Raw genomic sequence first — 17,533 nt, forward strand, 5'->3', positions numbered from 1 at the left:
AAGTGCGTTCCATTGCAAATCGCTAGTAAACTACTAGTAGTACTTTGCCACCTCCCAAAGGAACAGGGCTATTATAGCATTTATTTTTTTATAAAGAGATTGTGATTAAAACTCACATATACCTACGTAGACAAGAAACTCAAACTGAAAGTTTGGGTGTTTTTTTTGGCGTTCGAGATCTGAGAGCTCTTCCGGACTACGAATTGAAAATTAAATAAATATTTAGTCAATTTTTCGGTCTGTCACCCCTATTACGATTGATAGTTGATAAAAAACAAATTTCGATCTCTTATTATCTAATTTGCAAAAAATTTGAGGACAAAGAATGATGCCAACCGTTATTATTTGAAATGTTATTTAAAAATTCCATTACAAAAATGACCAGTTTTCGCTTAAATTAAATTTTAAAACACCAAATTTCAGTATTTATCAACTATCAATTGATAGTTGACAATCATAATAGGGATGTCTGATTGGTAAACTGTAAAAAAAATCCTTCCAAATTTCCCAATTTAATTGGAAAGCTTACTGGAAAGTTATAGAGATAGTGAATATTATGGATTTGGATTTATTTTTGACATTACAATTTCCTTACATCGAGATGTATTTGTTAAACTAGTGAATAATATGGCCTTAAATCTATTTAGCTAAATCTCGGATTTAGCGTAGGTGAAAACATAGTATTAGTGTAGTGCAAAGAGAGGTAAATCTGCCTAAAAACCCAGATCTGAACGTGCCCATTAGTTTAGGTTTATTTTGTGAACTTTTTTGTATAAAAAAATATAAAACTATCAGTATTGAGCGAAATATAAGTCTTATAATTTGTTGCAAGCTTTAAAAATTCAAAAAAAATAAAAAAAACCACAGAATTGAGTGGAAACGCTTTGACTTGTATTCCATTCGATTTCAGAATGAGTGAATCCTTGAGTTGTAAAAATATGTAGGTGTTTTTCAAAAATTCATGTTTTGAAAATTAGGGCTTTAATTTTCTCACTGGCGATAAAATTTTTGAATGACAATAAAACTTGTTCCTAATCAACAAAATAAAAGGTATTTTATTCAAAATCATACTTTCTTAATGCATTAGTTCTTAATAATTTTGCTTTATTTCTACATTAAAATGGATAAGTGATAAGGAACAGGGGTACAGGCATTGAATAATTACAAATAGAAGTGACACCGCAGATTACTCTGCAACTATAAGAGTACCGGAAGATAGATGAACTACATGTTTGCGCCTCAACTATTTTGTATTTTCGAGTTGAGTCTTAACTAATAATTTTTTTAAACCTTCATAAAAAAATTAATAATTTATTATTATACATTTCAAAGAGCTTATATTGATATAAGTTTTCGTATTTTGAAAAGTCATATTAGTCTAGAGAACAAGGACGATGCCTTTTGCTCCTACTGGCCTAGGTTCGAATACCGGTAATATTTGAAATTGTTTTTTTTTTTGTTTTTGCGGAGATTTTTTTTGAGAAATTTAATTAATTTTTATTCTAGTAATGTAAACAAAAAAAAAACAATCTCAATTTCCCGTCAGATTCGAACCTAGGCAGGTAAACTTAGCACACATTCACCTTATCCTCTAGGCTATCTCCACTTCTTGAAATAGGAAAACTTTTATCTATATGTATAAGCTGTTTAGGATTTGATTTTGGGTTGCTGGATTTGCTTTTGGATTGTTGGCTTTGCTTTTGGATTGTTGGATTTGCTTTTTTAATTCAATGCACGATACAAGCGACAATTACTTTACAGCGGAAGTTTCCCTGGGTGTCCACTTCTATTTGTAATTATTCAATGGTACAGGCTCCTAAATATCAAGTGTCACTGCAAATTCTCCAACCTGTTATGAAGGTCTAAGCCTTGCATTGTTTTTAAAAAATCGTTCATAACTCAGTATTCTTCTAATAAATGTATGTCGTTTAGAAATTTTTTTTTACCATCTCATTTTACCCCTATTTACCTAATTTATTGATTGATTTTTTATTAAATCCTTTTTTATTGTCCCCGTCTCAAATAAGCTATCGAAGATTTTTGTATCTATAATATAGTTTAAGCTGTATGTTGACTATGAAAGAATCAGTTAAGATGAAATTGCAATCTAACTACACTGCTTACAGGCTCAGGCAGAATGGGAGAATGAGTCATTTTTTTTCGTTTATAAGACGCTATGACGTCAAAAATTAAATATTCTTTTACTTATAACAGAAGTCAGACTGTAAATAAATACTTAAGTTTCTAGGTAATGGTCCAAGACATCAATCCCTGGCTTAACTATCAACCCACAGAAAATCTCCAATGTGTTGGAAAACCAACAGCTTGTTTGCGTTTTTACAAAATCCATAAAATTAAACAAATTTTTTTTACGTTTTTTTATTTGTTTTTATTTGCGAAAAGAAAACTTTATAAAATACAATCTTCTCTGTATTTTTTTTTTTGTATTTTGAATTCATAAGGATACTTTTTTTCGTTTAATGTTAAATGATATTCATTTTTCAAAAAGAAAATATATACTCCTTATAAAAGAATAACGTACACAAAATAATAAATTATATAGTAAGTCTGAGCATACAAATGATGTATTTTTCTTTTCTGATTATTGCGAAAAAATGGTCTTGTATTTAATTATACAATCATTATTATTAAACATGTAAATGAAAAATTTTCTTTAAATGCATTTTTATTAAGTGGCAAGTTATATTTTATTGAATTGATTAATTACACTGTTTTACTTTTTTTTTTACTTCGACTGTTGGGTTAACATTAACCAAATTAATTTGTGTACGTCCTAAAGGTAAGAAAAAAAAAAACAAAAAAAAATAATAATTTCAGTGTGCAAAAATAATTTTTTAAAAAAATATCAAACAGAACATTGTGTTAAACATTTAAAAAAGGACACGAACAAAATAAAATAAAAAAATCTGTATTTAACCATACTATATTTTTTTTATAAGAAAATATATATTTGTATAAAAAAAAGAAAACCTAGATTAATTAATTTCCATCGAACAAAAACAAAGGAAAAATAGCAAATGAAAATACAAAAGTAAAAAAAAAAACTAAATTGCAATGCTTTCTATGAACGTATTTGTGCGCGAGCTTTCTACTTTTAAAACGGGCGGGAGTAGTGATGATGTCTTTTTGTTCCACAATAGACTTGAACTTGTGGACTTAAACGGAATAAGTAACTTAAGGATAATTTGTATGGAGTTTTATTTTTGTTTGTGTTTTTTTAAGTATACAATGTTGCGGCTTTGACAAGCCTTAATTTTAGAATATCTATGAATAATGAAAAAGAAAATTAAGAATAATATTGTATTGTATTTTAAGGCCCTCTGTAGTTTTATAGTAACGATATTTTCTTTTTTGTTTTGTTCGAAAAATTATTGATTTAATAAAGAAAATAAACATACACAAAAGAGAGCTTTCTTTACATGAGACGACACTTTTCCTCTCCCTGTGGATCACCCTGCTGATGATAAATCTCCTCATCTGCACCACCGGCTGTTACATGCGTTGATGGGAATCCTCTTGCTGATGATCGATGACGTGAAACATGACTTGATACAGTTTTCTTAATGCGCTCCGAAGCAGCTACATCCTCTCCCTCAGTATTGAATAGAACTGTCTTCATGTTATCGCCCACAAACCATTTTTGGGTCTTCATTACAATGTTGCTTGGTGGCTCATGAGCAACTCCAGCATCTGCCGACCAAACGGTGACTGTAGCGCCAGCATCAATCTTAACTGAACGATGAAACTTGAACGATGTTTCGTCAGCTCCACATGAACGCAATAATTGCCATCCGCCAATAGCAATCTCCTTTTGTGATTTATTGAAGAGCTTTACAAACTTGCCCTCGGGATCTATTTCAGATATTTGAATGTCTCCCTTGGCACTTCCAGTCACAAAATACTCAGATTCGCTACGATCTTCAGATTCTTCAACGACAGTACGTTTGCGCTTGAAAGCTCCACTGGCAGTCGACTGGCCGCGTGTTGGTGTGCGCCTCATCGGAGTAGCACGAGTCGATCTCAACGAGTGGCTCAAGCTGCTAGCACTTGCTGTATTTGATGCCGATGGAGTAATATTCAAACGGGATTCCTCACCGCAAAGCAATTTATCATAAGCGGCAATTTCCAAATCAAGAGAAACCTTGATGTCCATCAGATCTTGGTATTCCTGCAACTGCAGGGCCATTTCCTCCCGCATACGATTCAATTCGGCTTCCAAGCCGTGCAAGTCAGCGTTGTGACGAGCACGTTCATGATCCAACAATTGCTCCATTTCTCGCAATCTTGCACTCAAAGCCCCGTTTGCGGATTCCAACTCACCGATGCGTGAGTTCAGGGAATCGATACGAGTGCGAGTGGTGCGCAACTCTTCAATTGCTGATGCTGCAGCATTCGAATTACGATTGGCAGCGTTTTGGAGGCCCTTGATCTTGTTCTCATAGAGCATCTCAATCTCATCACGATTTGAACGCATCTGGCCCTCGTATTGATCACGGAGCTCTTGAAGTGATTGTTGTAGTTTAGCTTCATACTGCTCCGACAGACGACCATCGATCTCACTAATCTCGACCTGTCGACGAGTGCGAGTCTCAGACATTTCCTGTGAATGTATTTGGTCCTTGAAAGTCAACTCTTCACGAAGGCTCTGGATGTTGTTTTCCAAATCGACACGAGCCAATGTCTCGTCCTCAAGATGCTTACGGGCCTCTTCCAGTTGCTTGCGCAGACGTTCGAGTTCCTTTTGCAACTCAGCAACGTCATCAAGAGCCTTCTTGCGATCAGCACTAGCTGAATTGTATTTTGTACTTAAATCATTGCATCTCGACTCGTACATACGTGCACTGTTCTCAGCATGAGTGCACTCCTTGGTCTTTTTCTCGAGCTTTGTCTTGAGTTCGTCATTTTCGTCCCATAGACGTTTCGTGTCAATCTCGAGCTTTGCCTTTTCGCGTGCAGTATCATCGAGCAACTTTCTGGCATCAGATAGCTCATGCTCATACATCGACTTGATGTTGGAAGCTTCCCGGGTGATTGTCTCCCTGGTGGTCTGCACTTCGATCGATAGACGAGCATTTTCGTTTTCTAAATTGCGCACACGATCGATGTAGCAGGCCAAACGGTCGTTGAGATTTTGCAATTCGGCTTTTTCAACCAAACGACTGTGACGAGTCGGACTGAGTGGACTGGATGGACGCGTACTACTTGTGCCTAAAAGTGGGGTTGATGTACCACCGGGTTGGGGTGTGGCTGTACCCGCTCTTTTTGCTTTAGTGGACATTTTAATTTCTTGTTTGTGAGAAAATAAACAAATAAAGGCACTTGAAATGACTTGTTAGACAGCTTTGAGGTGTTTGCTTACCTTGTAAGGTGATTGGCCTTCGTATAATTTATATATATTTCCTTATTTGATTTGGTTTTTTTTTCTCTCAGTCAAAATGAGTATACGATTGGTTAAGAACCTTTGTATTTCCTTTATTTTGATATCTGTTTGAAGTGAAAATAGGTGTTATTTATAGTGTGCACTTTGGAGAATGTTTTTAATATAATTTAAGTTTGCTTACATTTATTTTTATGTGAAATTTTAATTATTTTTTAATTCACAAAATCGTCGTTTGTAACACACACAATAAAAAACTATCGTTAAATAATTTTCTAATTTCCAGCAACGAGTTCATGCGCGAGGTTATTATAACGATATGTCAAAATATGAAGTTGGCGTCTGAAATCAAAATGCTTTCGTTAAATTTTCAAGTCTACACTCTTTGTGTAGAAATGATGGGTTTACATAGAACAGTATTTGTTTTTATTATTAAAGCTATGTTTACATGGAAGTTTAATTTTTTAATTCAAATAATAGATGTGTTTTTTTTGTTTATCTACATAAAGGGGTATTTACGATTCCGGGCAACAAAATGGTGTAAATTTGCTACATTTTATTTTTCTACTACTACAAGTACAACAGACAAATTTTGCACCATTGTATTTTATTTTTGCAATAGGGTTAGGGTATTGCAAAAGTGTAAAAAAGATTGAAGTCTGTATATTTGGTTATTTTAGTTTAAGAAATGTTAAACTTTTACAATACCACAAAAAAAAAAACGACATCGAGATATTTGAAATCAAAACAATATACGTATTAAAAACAACAACAACTATATCTTTATAGATATTTGAACAATCCAGATAATTATCCAGATTTTACTTTTCTCGATAGAAACAGTAGTGCCAATGTAGTTTAATTGTTGTGATGTCGATAATTTATACAGAAGTCAGCTATTACATGAAGCCTCAAGAGGCGCGCCTCTTTTCAAAACCAATGAGTGCAAAAGAGAAAGAAGATAAAACAAAAAATTATCCGACCGGAGAGTCGTGGGCCAAAATTCTGAGACTCTTTTTTGACGTTTCTTTTTCCACTCTTTCTTTTTTCAACATTCCCTTTCATTTCTTTTTGCTTCTTGGTGGAATACAACAACAATAATACTTAAATCAAAAGAGAAATGTCAAATTTGAGTCTTTGACTCAAGAGGCATCGTGTAATAGTACGCGCCTCACAGAATGATTATCAAAAGAAAATTCGAAAAAAGAGTCGCGCCTCTTGAGGCTTCATGTAATAGCTGACGAAGTATCTAACAATAGGTGTGTTTTTTATTACAACCGATCTTAACTGGGCAAAAAAAACGCCTCGGGGCTTAACCTGAAATCTTGGCAGCACTGTATATTGAATGTTCCGAAAACAGCAGACACAACAAAAATTTAGAATTGTCATATTTTTCGCTTTCGTCATTTTTTTGTATTTTTTATGTATGTTTTACAAAGAGATACAAAAATGTATGCTAGCAAAACTATTTTAATACATTTTGTCCTTCCAAACGTGAGTTTTCACGTTTTTAAACAAATTCTAAACAATTTATGAAAAAATTAGTTTGGTAGCACAGATTTAAAACTCTTCAAAAAGTTAAGCCCAGAGAAATCTCCGGGCTTAACAACTAAGCCCAAGGGGCTAAGGTGTTGTTGTATTCAACATGTAAATTGCTTAGCCCATACTGCGTTTTTTTTGTCTAGCTAAGACCGGTTGTAATAAAAAACACACCTAATATTAACAAAAATAAAAAAAAAACGGAGAAAATGAGGTTTGAAAAAGCTAGAAATAGCTAGTTGCATTCCTCAACTCAAACAGTTCACCCGTGATACTCGCGCTTCAAGGAATGCTCATCAGTTTACCCTAGAGTCCAATTTCGGACGTACCGTCAAATACAGAGATTCTTTCTTCAGCCGCACTACACGGATGTGGAACGCATTACCCGCTTCTGTTTTTCCATCGCATTTCAAAACCTAGGACTTCAAAACTAATGTTCATCGGTATCTCCTTTCAAACCCCTCCCTATTTTCCTAATGCTCGTACTGTGTTCACCATAATAAGGGTAGACTAATCCCTTTAGTGCGCGCTAATTATAAAAAAAAGCTCTAATAGAAAAAAATTGTCAAAAATTTGTTTGACATGGTTGCTTTGAAAAGTTAATATTTCGAAAAATCTTAAATGGATTCTGATAAGATTGTTGAACAAATATATATATAAAATTACTTGTTTTTTTTTCGAAAATCAGAAATACAAAATTTTCAACGTTTGATTTAAAAAAAAATCGAAAAAAATTCAATATGGCTACATCCCTATGTTTATTTTTTTTGTGCAAAATCTATATAGATAAACAAAAAAAAACACACCTAATGTTTATCGTGAATAAAACCTGCAGTAGGTTGGAATGCAAGTCGGGCTGTCAAATTACATATAAAAAATGCCTTTAATAAATCATTTCTTTTTCAGAAAGCAGAAAGCTTATATTTTGGTCTAAAAAAATGTACATACTCTTTTTTACAAATAAATTGCGCTAGCGAGAAAAAAAAATATTTTCATTTGGTACTTTTGCAAAAAGTGGCCAATGTAGTAAATATAATGTCTTCACTAGAGCCCAAAAATGCTGCTACTGATGCGAAACGAAACGAACCACAATTAATGTCCCTCTCCCTGGCAATATGTTTGTGTGCGAAAAAGAAGTGGAGATTTTTCAATTTCGCAGAGTCGAAGAGCGTACTGCAGAACGAAAAGTTGAACGAAAGTTTTCGTTTACGATCTCGTTCCATCGTTTCACATCAGCAGCGTACTATAGGCTTTATTAATTCATCTATTTTTTGACTAAAATCTTATATTTTTTTTTTTTTTTGATTAGTTAAATAAATTTGGATTTTTTTTTTATTTTGACTTTGACAAAATACTCGACGATATTTTTCACTTGCATTTTCACTGTCGAGTTTGTAAACTGGATTTTTTTAGTTTCTCTTCAGCTGCGCGTACTACGCTTCATGCAGAAAGCTATTATTTCTTGGCTTCAAGAAAGCGAAAAGAAATTTTTCATACAAAATTTCGTTTACGAAATCCTGAATGGAAAAATTTCGTTTTGCTTTCCGTTTTTCAGTACGCAATTAAGTCTAGCGAAAAATTGGAGAATTTTCACTCATTTGTCACTTACTTTTTACTGTCCTGTTCATTTTTCTTGACTCCGAGAGCAGTGTTATTCACTTTTAATTCATTTATTTCTTGCTTTAAAAATTATTTTCTGTTGATTTTTCTTGATTTTAAATTAATTTTGAATTTTTATTAGCTGCCTTCCTTTGGGTACGTTTTATCTACTGCTTAGTACTTAAAACTACTTTGAACTACTTTTGCTCTATTGAAAAAGTAGTTCAAAGCAGCTTTAAGTACTAAGCAGTAGATGAAAATTCCGAAAGGAACGCAGATATTTTGACTTGGATAGAACATTCGGGGATATTTTTTGTAAGCATTTTCGTTGTCGACTTTGGAGACTTCTAAAATTTTTCATTTCGCTTCAGCAGCGTACTAGGCTTAACCCAACTAACACAACAGCTTCTATAAATTGATTTCTCGCAGGTTCTACTTTTTATACAGCTTGTTTGAGCTTGCTTCAGAATTTAACTGCTTATAGAGGTTCGGACTTGTTTAACAACTTCTCAAACACTTTTTATTTTTGACATTGAATAATTTTGCTCGGACATTTTTTTGCTATTTCAACTGATTCAGTTTTTGATTTCATAAATGAATATACTAGGATGGAAGAGTGGGTAGAGTGGTGGACTACGACCAAGCAGATACGAAGTTCGATTCCTGGGTCTGGTAAAAAAATTATATACTTTTAAAATTATTATTAATAGATATACTTAAAAGTAATGAAATGTTATATATAATATAAGATAAAATTCATGATTTAAAACCAGTTAAAAAAGAATTCTTTTTTTGTTTTTGTAGTTTTTTTTTTAATTTCGACAAGACATGTATTAAAGAGCTATACAAGCTCTTCCGAAGCTATCTGTCAAATCTCAAAGCTTCGGTAGAGCTTCGGTAAAGTTTCGTTTAAGATCCTTATAGAGGGTCAAACTTGTATAACGTTCTCCTTTTTCCATTCCCAACAACCTTACTAAAGTTTAAAAGAAGCTGAAATGTAGCTTTTGTAATACCTTAACCGAAGCTGAAATGTTAGTTGGGAAAGCCTAGACGAAAAATTTTGAAGTCTCCAAAGTCAACAGCGGACAAAAAAATTCTTTGAGTCATTTATAATCGATTGGTATCGCATTTATGTTTCAAATCGAATTAAAACATAATTATCTATTTGAAAATTTTTCCTGATTCATTTTCCTGATCGCTATAACCGGCCCCTAAACAATTTGTATACTGTTTTTCTTTTAACTTTTAAAATTGCTGTGTTAACGCAGATATAATTAGTACTTTGTTTTGTAGACTTCAAAGCTGAACCCGCATGTATAAAAAATTAACGAATCGATATGTTTACGTCACTTCTAAATTAAACAAATTTTGTGGTTCATTTCATAAGAAGTTTGGTGGAACTGCTACGTCATTAGATATTTTTAGACACCTACGTACTCTGTAGAATTTATGTAAATATTTATGTTTATGTAAATGTATGTATGTATGTATATGTTGTTGCTTGAATTTTAGTGAACTTTTGGTATAGTTTTATGTACTTGTTTAAATTATGAATTCATTATACATACTTATGCTATTTATTTATTTATGTGGCCTTTTTGGTAATAAATAGATTTTTATTGTAGACTTTAAGTAATTTTTTTAAAAGAAAGAACAAGAATAGCTTTAAATCTTCAAATATGCTGAGAACGAATATTTTCATAAATCTTAAATAAAAGAATGAAGGCAAATCCGATATAGATTACCAAATAAATTGCTTATGTAGTAATAATCTCTGCCCTGTGGTTTAATTGAGGCCTCCAAACAATTAAAATTAAATTAAAGATCAGAACTGCCAGACATAAGTCGGAATCAGATTTGAAACTCAAAACATGACAATTTGGCGACCAATGTCAGCTACCGTAATTCTTAATTGTTTAAAATACCGACGAAAAACGCACAAAAGCCGAAAAACCACGAACACAACTAATTTTTTAACAATTATTTACCATTTTCCGAGACGAAACACGCAGAAAATTTATTTTTTAATTTATAATTTATTCAAATGACATTTTATAAATTAAAACAAAAACAAATTTCCTGTTTACTGCGATTGAAATATAAAAATTAAAGGCCGGCCTGACATATTTTTGCCATTTTTTGAAAACCAAATTTTGACATTTTTCTATTACCTTATTATAATAGGTCTGTTTGGGTACTGCCTAAAACAGAAATATTTCAATTTTCGTCAAAAATAATGTACGAAACTACACAGTTCCAGAGTACCCAAACAGGAATTGGGTTAAAAATGTTGAAAAAAGTGGAAATATTTCTGTTTTAGGCAGTACCCCAACAGACCTTATGTGTACTGCGAGATCGTATAGGTTAGGTCTATTTTCCCTCTTTTAGTGGGGAAGAGCAATTGAAAAAAAATGACTTTATTTGGAAAAAATTATTAAAAATCAACGGTTATACCTACATATGTTATGCCCCATATTGCATAACCCAGAGCTGACCCGCTCCACTTTAATATATTAATTAAATAATGAATAACAGCAAATGTTGCGCAACGCACAGTGGGTCAAGCCAACTTCCAGAATGCAACTCAGCAGGTCAAAGCTGAGTAATGCATTTTGGAAGTTCATGAAGTTCCAGGTTGGTCTTTAGAACTCGAGTTGAGTTTTAATTAAACCACCAACCGCGACGGTTCATTTATTTTTATTTATAACACCTACAATAACCTGCTATACCTTTTTGTAAAGCCAAAAACCTCATCTTTTATAAAAAATTTAAATGAATACAGTTTTCGAAAAATTAATTTTCAAAATCAAAATTTTGAAAAAATAATCGAAAAAAAATTTCAAACTTATTTTTTTCAAAACTTTATGTAAGTACTAATTTAGTTTTTATAATTCAACTACATATATCTACGTAAATAAAAGATTTAGAAACCAAACATAGTTATACTGTATGTGAATCATCTTCAAGCTTCTGTCTTAAATATAGGAATCGAAAGAGCCATTACCCTATAACATACTTCAAATTTTTAACATGTTTCATCTGCTGAATATATTTTTTTTCGCACACGGGAAAACGTTTGTTCCTTTTTGCGATATAAAATGCATCCGTGATATTTTGTAATAATGGGATGACGACAATGCCTATACATTTTACTTATTTTATACAGTTTTTGAAACTTTTATTGAAATGAAATTTTATAGTACTAATTAAGTTCTTCTTCTTTTAATAAATAATTTAGTAAATTCAGTAAAAAAAATAGTCAACAAATTTTTAAGTGTGTGAATCTCCATTATCATAAAACACAATTTGTTAGGATGATAGATGTCGAGAGCAGCCGCCTTATTTTCAAAAATAGGTTGATTTCGGTTTTATTTTATATCTCCATTGTGGTTGATTTTAATAATAAAAAAAAATACGCAGAGAAAACATATTGACAATTAAAATATCTAAAACATGGTATATAAATGAAAAATGCGATTTAATTTACTTCTTTGACTGGGTTATTATATTTTATTAAAAAAATAATAGCGGTTTTTAAGTTAAGTTTATAGATTTAATTTACATTCTAAGTTTTAGTGTAAACATGACAGGCTTGATCCAAGAAAGCACTTCAATAATAAATTAATAAAAACATTTACAATATAACATCTATAATACAACGTATAATTATGATCAAATTAATAAACGAATAAAAGTGGTTTCTTAAATTCTATTCTACTTTCTTATTTGAGTACTTTACAAATAGTTGTTGGACCAAATTTAAGAATATGCAAACTATGCATATTGCAGATGCTGACAAATAAATTGAAACGTATGTACTTTGCACCGGCATATCACATTTGTGTACAGAAAAAGAATCTGGTGTAAATTGTGCTAACAAAAAGCTCGGGTTGATTTTGTTTCTCCAGCTATATGAAGCCACAGTGTACTCATCGATGCCCAGCTGATTTTTTGATTTGCAATAATGGTGACTGTGTCCACTGAAAGCTAATCGAGGATTTACTATTTTTCCTACGTAAAAAAAAATAAATAAAAATTGCCATTTAAGTGTCTTAAGTGTTACCTAACGCAATTGTAGATTCTTTGGAGAGTACATCCCATTTTTCCTTGTATCGTTCAATTTTTGGGATATCTCTTTCAACGCAAACAGCATCAGATATGCGATAGGTAGGAAAGTGCTGCATCAGAATTGGACGGGAATATGGAACCTCAATCTTAGGACATTTGTTTCCAACGGGGTCCTTCATGCACATAAGTTTTTCTGTATATATACAAAATTGATACAACATTTTACGAAGTGTTTTAAAAGTTTTAGCTTAACTTACTGCCTATTTGATTCAAATCCTTTTGAGCACGAGCGCACAATTCACATCGATCATTTTCCATAGCCATTGAATTAATGAACACAAAGTGAACATTTTTGATGGTGTGGAGATGAATGCCAGTATAGTTGAACTCTTTTTCAAATCGATTGAGGAAATAAGGATCCATTCTATTGAATAGTAATATCTATATCTATGTATAAAACCGTAATAATAACCAAAAACATATCTTAAATACTAATTTAAAATCTGCGATGCGTGGATGAAATCCTCGCCCTAGGAGTTTATTTTAAAATCTTATTAAATTCACTTCCATTTTATGTTGGGCAAAACTAAAGTTACTAATCAGCCCTATCGGCAATCTCACGTGAGAAATTTCCCCGGGAGTAGGTTTTCTCTCCCGGGAATTTTTCTCCTTATGGGCAATCTCCATCGGAATTTCGTTTTCGGGAAAGAAGTACAGCCAACTAAACAAAACAAAAAAACCTTCGAACACATGTCTTCGAAAATTTTGACAACTCTAATTTGATTGTATTTAGTGCACAAAAACAATTAAAATAGTCAATATTTATATAATTTTTTTCTTTGGTGTTGATTTGTGGATTTTTATTCAATAATTTTTTTTATTTTTTGCCCAACTTATTACTTTGTTTGTTTCTTCAGATGGACATGTAATTAGTTTTGTGTTTGTAATTTTAATTAAAGAATCAATCAATAAAGTTTCTTAAGCTTTGTTTTTTATTTTTGACATGATAAACAATAACTGAAATAAATTGAGGCATTCCACATAATTTGATCATTTCTTCGACCAAAGCAGCAAACTAATGTCTCGGAATGGTCTCCTTTAGTTCCATGCTTTTTTTAAGGTTTTCTTATATTTTATTTTTGTCTACTTTTTTGCGTTATCCAGTTGCAATATCATTTACTTTTTGTTGGATTAAGGAAGTAAATAATTTAATATTTTTAACAGAATATTTTGAAAGAAAAACACGTACATTTTGGCTTCAAAAAATCTGTTCCCCATAAAAAATATGATAGAAATACTTAGGGGGAGAAACTTCATTCCCGATAGGTATTTTTGTGTGGGAATTTTTTCCTAGGAAATGTTTCCATTCAAAAAGTATTGCCGATACCGATTTTTCGGAATAGAGAAATTTTTCCAGGGAAATTGTATTGCCGATAGGGCTGAATGTGTTCTTTTTCTTTTTGTGAGTAATATGATGACAAGAGATAAAAAAGTTGTTACTTTGAATCGTACTATGCAGACTGAATGTTTCATAATGTAAAATCCAAAAGATGACCTATTCATTTTCAGTTAAATCATAAATCCAAGGATTAAATTTTTTGTTCTTATTATTCACTCAAAATAAATTATGTGATTGTTCAATAAATTTTGTTAAATTTGGATTTATCTTTTTTTTCCTACACAAAATACTTGACAAAACTTAACACTGTGAAAATGAATTTTAGATCTGGATTTATAAAGTTAAACAGACCTCCAGAGAGCAGTGTAAATTTGTTTGGATTAAACGAGATTGGATTCAAAAAATTTGGATTTAAGATTGGATTTAAGTTGTGAATATTATCAAATTTGATTTATTTTTGACATTAGACATTGTTTACATCCAGATGTTTTTTTTAAACTAGTAAATAATATGGCCGTTAAAAAACGAATTTAAAAGTGGATCTTTACAAACTCGCAAAAACGATTCACCGAGATGGTAGGCCAAAAGTGTACAGTGTTTTAATATTTCGTCGGCGTAAAGCAAAATTGTTCTAGGTCCTTAAGAAATCCTATGTACTTAGAACAATTTTGCTTTACACCGACGATATGTAGATTGTGAAATTGTGGCAATTCAGCTTATTCATTGGAAAACTCACGTTAAAATATATAAAAAATAAAAAAATAAAAAAAGGAAGAAGATACCCTATTTAAATGTACCTCGACCCATGTCAACAGAAATCGCTCTTTATATATGTAAGTCTTTGGCGTTAAGCAATAAGGTCTAAAGTCACAAATTGTCGTTTTTTTTTCAGAATATGAGATTGAATTTATTTATTTAATACGTTGAATGCTTAGCAGTAGAAATGACTAAACTTCAAAAAATGCATCCATTATTTTTATATGAAGCAGTTGTCTAAGATTTGTGTTTTTGATACGAAATTAAAGTCAACAGTCAACAATCCAAAAATGCAATTTTGTGACTTAAGACCTTATTTTCAAACGGCATAGAAATATAAATAAATAAATTAAACGACATGTCATACATGCGATAATCCATGAAGTAACATGGCCTAGGACTAGGACAAACAACTCTCAACCATTCTTGTGTGCTTGTTATTAATTTGCAAGAATGGAATGGACCTTAAACTTACCACCAAGTCGTATACTCTTGGAGGTTTTGTCAATTCTTCAGGCAATACCCCTGAAAAAAATTCTTTTTATTTTTTTGGAATTGCGAATATTTGAATTCCTCGGAAAATTCTACATCAATTTCCTATACGTTTTCTGTATGAAATATGAGACATAAAAAAGTTCTAGCGATATGAAAAAGTGGAAGCCAAATTCGCACACGTGTGCCTATCACGTCACAAAAAAGAGGTGTGTCTTAGGGTGGTCCATTTTTTTAGATTTAAAATTTTTGTTGTTGCCCACTTAACTTGTTACATATATATTTTGCATTAAATACGTAAAATATCAGTTTTTTAGCTGAGGTGAGTGGGCGCTTAACAAGCTCAAAGTTTTTACTTTGGTGCTGTTCCAGGTAGGTGTCCATACCTACAAAAATAACTTTTTTCAATTTATCTGGTGAAGTTAGTTGGGATTTGGTATACTTTTTCATGTTATGCCTTTCTTTTTTATAAAAAAAACCCGTTGGTTAGTGGATATTATACAGATTTGTTTTGTTAATTGAAATTCGTGTGTTATTTTTTTTTCTGCTTAAAAATTAAAACAAAAAATTAATGAATGAAAAATGAGTTATTCGACGTGAAAAAAGATGAAATTTGTTTACGTTACGAAATTTGGAACGTTAAGATTTATAAGGTTTATTTTTTTGCCTTATAACGTGGACCACACTAGTGTGCCTACAGAGGGTTAATATTAGTTGTAAAATACTTCTATTCAAATTTCATACATAGACAAAATATCAGTATCCATTCTAGGTTTAAACTATACTGGTATCTTTTCTGAATGTTCAGATATTCAACCTGATATGCAGTTCTTTTAGATGTTTAGCATCTTCAAAACGGACACCCATAGAAAAAGTTGTTATTCGAACTGTGTTATTACTTTTTCAGCTTATCTGCAAAACATTGGGTCATATCCACAAAGAATGAGGTTAAGTTCTTTTCTGACTTTTCAGTACAATTTCTTTAGATCTCAAGAAAATGTACTGAAAAGTGAGAAAGAGCATAAGGTAAAGGTCATTCTTTTCGCATATGACCCATTGTTGATGAAACGTTTGGTTGATAAATGGAACATCAAACCAATGTCTAGGATTTACAAAAAAATGACTAATTTTTTTCCGTCATATAAATCATTTGCTTTTTGGAAATTGATTATAATAAGAGAATCTATGTGCTTTGTGTAAATGTTTCAAACCAAACTTTAATCTGGTACCTGTGCTCAATGGAAAAAATCAATACAAGAACTGATTTAAGAGTAAGTGGAGAAGGTTTTTATGTTTAGCCAATCAATAATTTTCTAATTAAAAAGTCTTGTTAACCCAATAACTCTGTCTTAGACTTAATTGAACAGAGTGTATATAAGACACAAGTCTTACCGATAGTGAAATCCGACATCGTGATTACCTACAACACTTATTACTTGTGTTTCTGCAGGGGCATAGAATAGCCTACGAAAACGTTGAACATACTGATTAAAGTACTCATCGTTCACTACATGTCCTTCATCGAATACGTCTCCTAAAAAAAAAACATTAGTTATTAGAACAAATTCAGAAAAACAAAGTAACCTATTTATTTCTTACCAAGAATAAATATAACGTCAGGTCGAAATATTGTTATTGATGTTTGAAATGCACGATGCATGTGCCATTCTCTGATTAGTTTGTCGAACCAGTGTCCATGTAGAGGGCCCAGGAGATGAGTATCAGCTAGTATCAAAGATTTGACTGGGACAAAGGAGCTGTCTTTAGTAGAATTAATATTTGGCCATTGGCACTTGAAACAAATTTCAATTAATTTAGTGAATTTACTAGATATTAAAAAAATGACAACATACTTGCATCAAATTAACATAGTACATAAGAAATTCACAATATATTACGGCAGTTGCAATAAAAATTAAAATGTATTTTAAACATTTTGACCATTCCATCTTTAGTAATAAAATGTAAAGTAAATTATTAACACAAAATAAATAGCTGATACTACTTTAATGCAAACAAAATTTATTGATATTGATAAAGTTTAAGAAATAACATAAAATTAAGCATTTTCATGGTAGAAATTTTAAAAGAAAACAAACAGTTTTGAATTTTTTTAATCACCTGTCAAAATAGAAATGAATTGATGAATGATGAACCAAAATGAATTCTGTTGAATGAAAAAGAAGTACAAACAGAGCCGAAAACTCATGTGAACGTCAGAACAAGAAAAAAGGGAAAACAAGATAAAAAAGTGTTGTTTACACCACTGATATAAGGGCTTG

General features: G+C 31.6%; 2 protein-coding genes across 4 annotated transcripts; both read right to left on the reverse strand.

Moving 5' to 3' along the window:
• Positions 1-2,524: 2,524 nt before the first annotated feature.
• Positions 2,525-5,715, reverse strand: LOC129920895 (lamin Dm0). Of its 2 annotated transcripts, XM_056002391.1 has the most exons (4): positions 5,583-5,715; positions 5,381-5,505; positions 3,420-5,307; positions 2,525-2,794 (listed from the first exon to the last, which is right to left on the reverse strand). In XM_056002391.1, the coding sequence occupies exon 3, from the start codon at positions 5,297-5,299 to the stop codon at positions 3,437-3,439; it is 1,863 nt and encodes a 620-aa protein (XP_055858366.1). In that variant the 5' UTR covers positions 5,300-5,307; positions 5,381-5,505; positions 5,583-5,715; the 3' UTR covers positions 2,525-2,794; positions 3,420-3,436. The 2 variants fall into 2 exon arrangements, with proteins under 2 accessions (XP_055858366.1, XP_055858365.1); XM_056002390.1 differs by lacking the exon at positions 2,525-2,794 and having other exon boundaries at positions 2,914-5,307.
• Positions 5,716-12,047: 6,332 nt separating this feature from the next.
• Positions 12,048-17,355, reverse strand: LOC129920896 (metallophosphoesterase 1 homolog). 2 transcript variants are annotated; one of them, XM_056002394.1, is made up of 6 exons: positions 17,105-17,355; positions 16,851-17,012; positions 16,644-16,785; positions 12,862-13,028; positions 12,600-12,797; positions 12,048-12,547 (listed from the first exon to the last, which is right to left on the reverse strand). In XM_056002394.1, exons 2-6 carry the CDS (start codon positions 16,909-16,911, stop codon positions 12,246-12,248), a joined length of 870 nt encoding a protein of 289 aa, XP_055858369.1. In that variant the 5' UTR covers positions 16,912-17,012; positions 17,105-17,355; the 3' UTR covers positions 12,048-12,245. The 2 variants fall into 2 exon arrangements, with proteins under 2 accessions (XP_055858369.1, XP_055858367.1); XM_056002392.1 differs by having other exon boundaries at positions 16,851-17,043.
• Positions 17,356-17,533: the final 178 nt, after the last annotated feature.

The sequence above is a fragment of the Episyrphus balteatus genome, chromosome 1, assembly GCF_945859705.1.
Source record: "Episyrphus balteatus chromosome 1, idEpiBalt1.1, whole genome shotgun sequence".
Taxonomy (NCBI): Eukaryota; Metazoa; Arthropoda; class Insecta; order Diptera; family Syrphidae; genus Episyrphus; species Episyrphus balteatus.

Excerpts from the sequence above, each read along its gene's own strand:
- LOC129920895 (XM_056002391.1), bottom strand. The coding sequence starts at position 5,299 with ATGTCCACTAAAGCAAAAAGAGCGGGTACAGCCACACCCCAACCCGGT.
- LOC129920896 (XM_056002392.1), bottom strand. The coding sequence starts at position 17,200 with ATGGAATGGTCAAAATGTTTAAAATACATTTTAATTTTTATTGCAACT. Across the intron at positions 13,029-16,643 it reads GATGTCGGATTTCACTATCG|AATGGATCCTTATTTCCTCA; the intron begins GTAAGACTTGTG and ends ACTATTCAATAG. Across the intron at positions 12,798-12,861 it reads GGATTTGAATCAAATAGGCA|AAAAACTTATGTGCATGAAG; the intron begins GTAAGTTAAGCT and ends GTATATATACAG.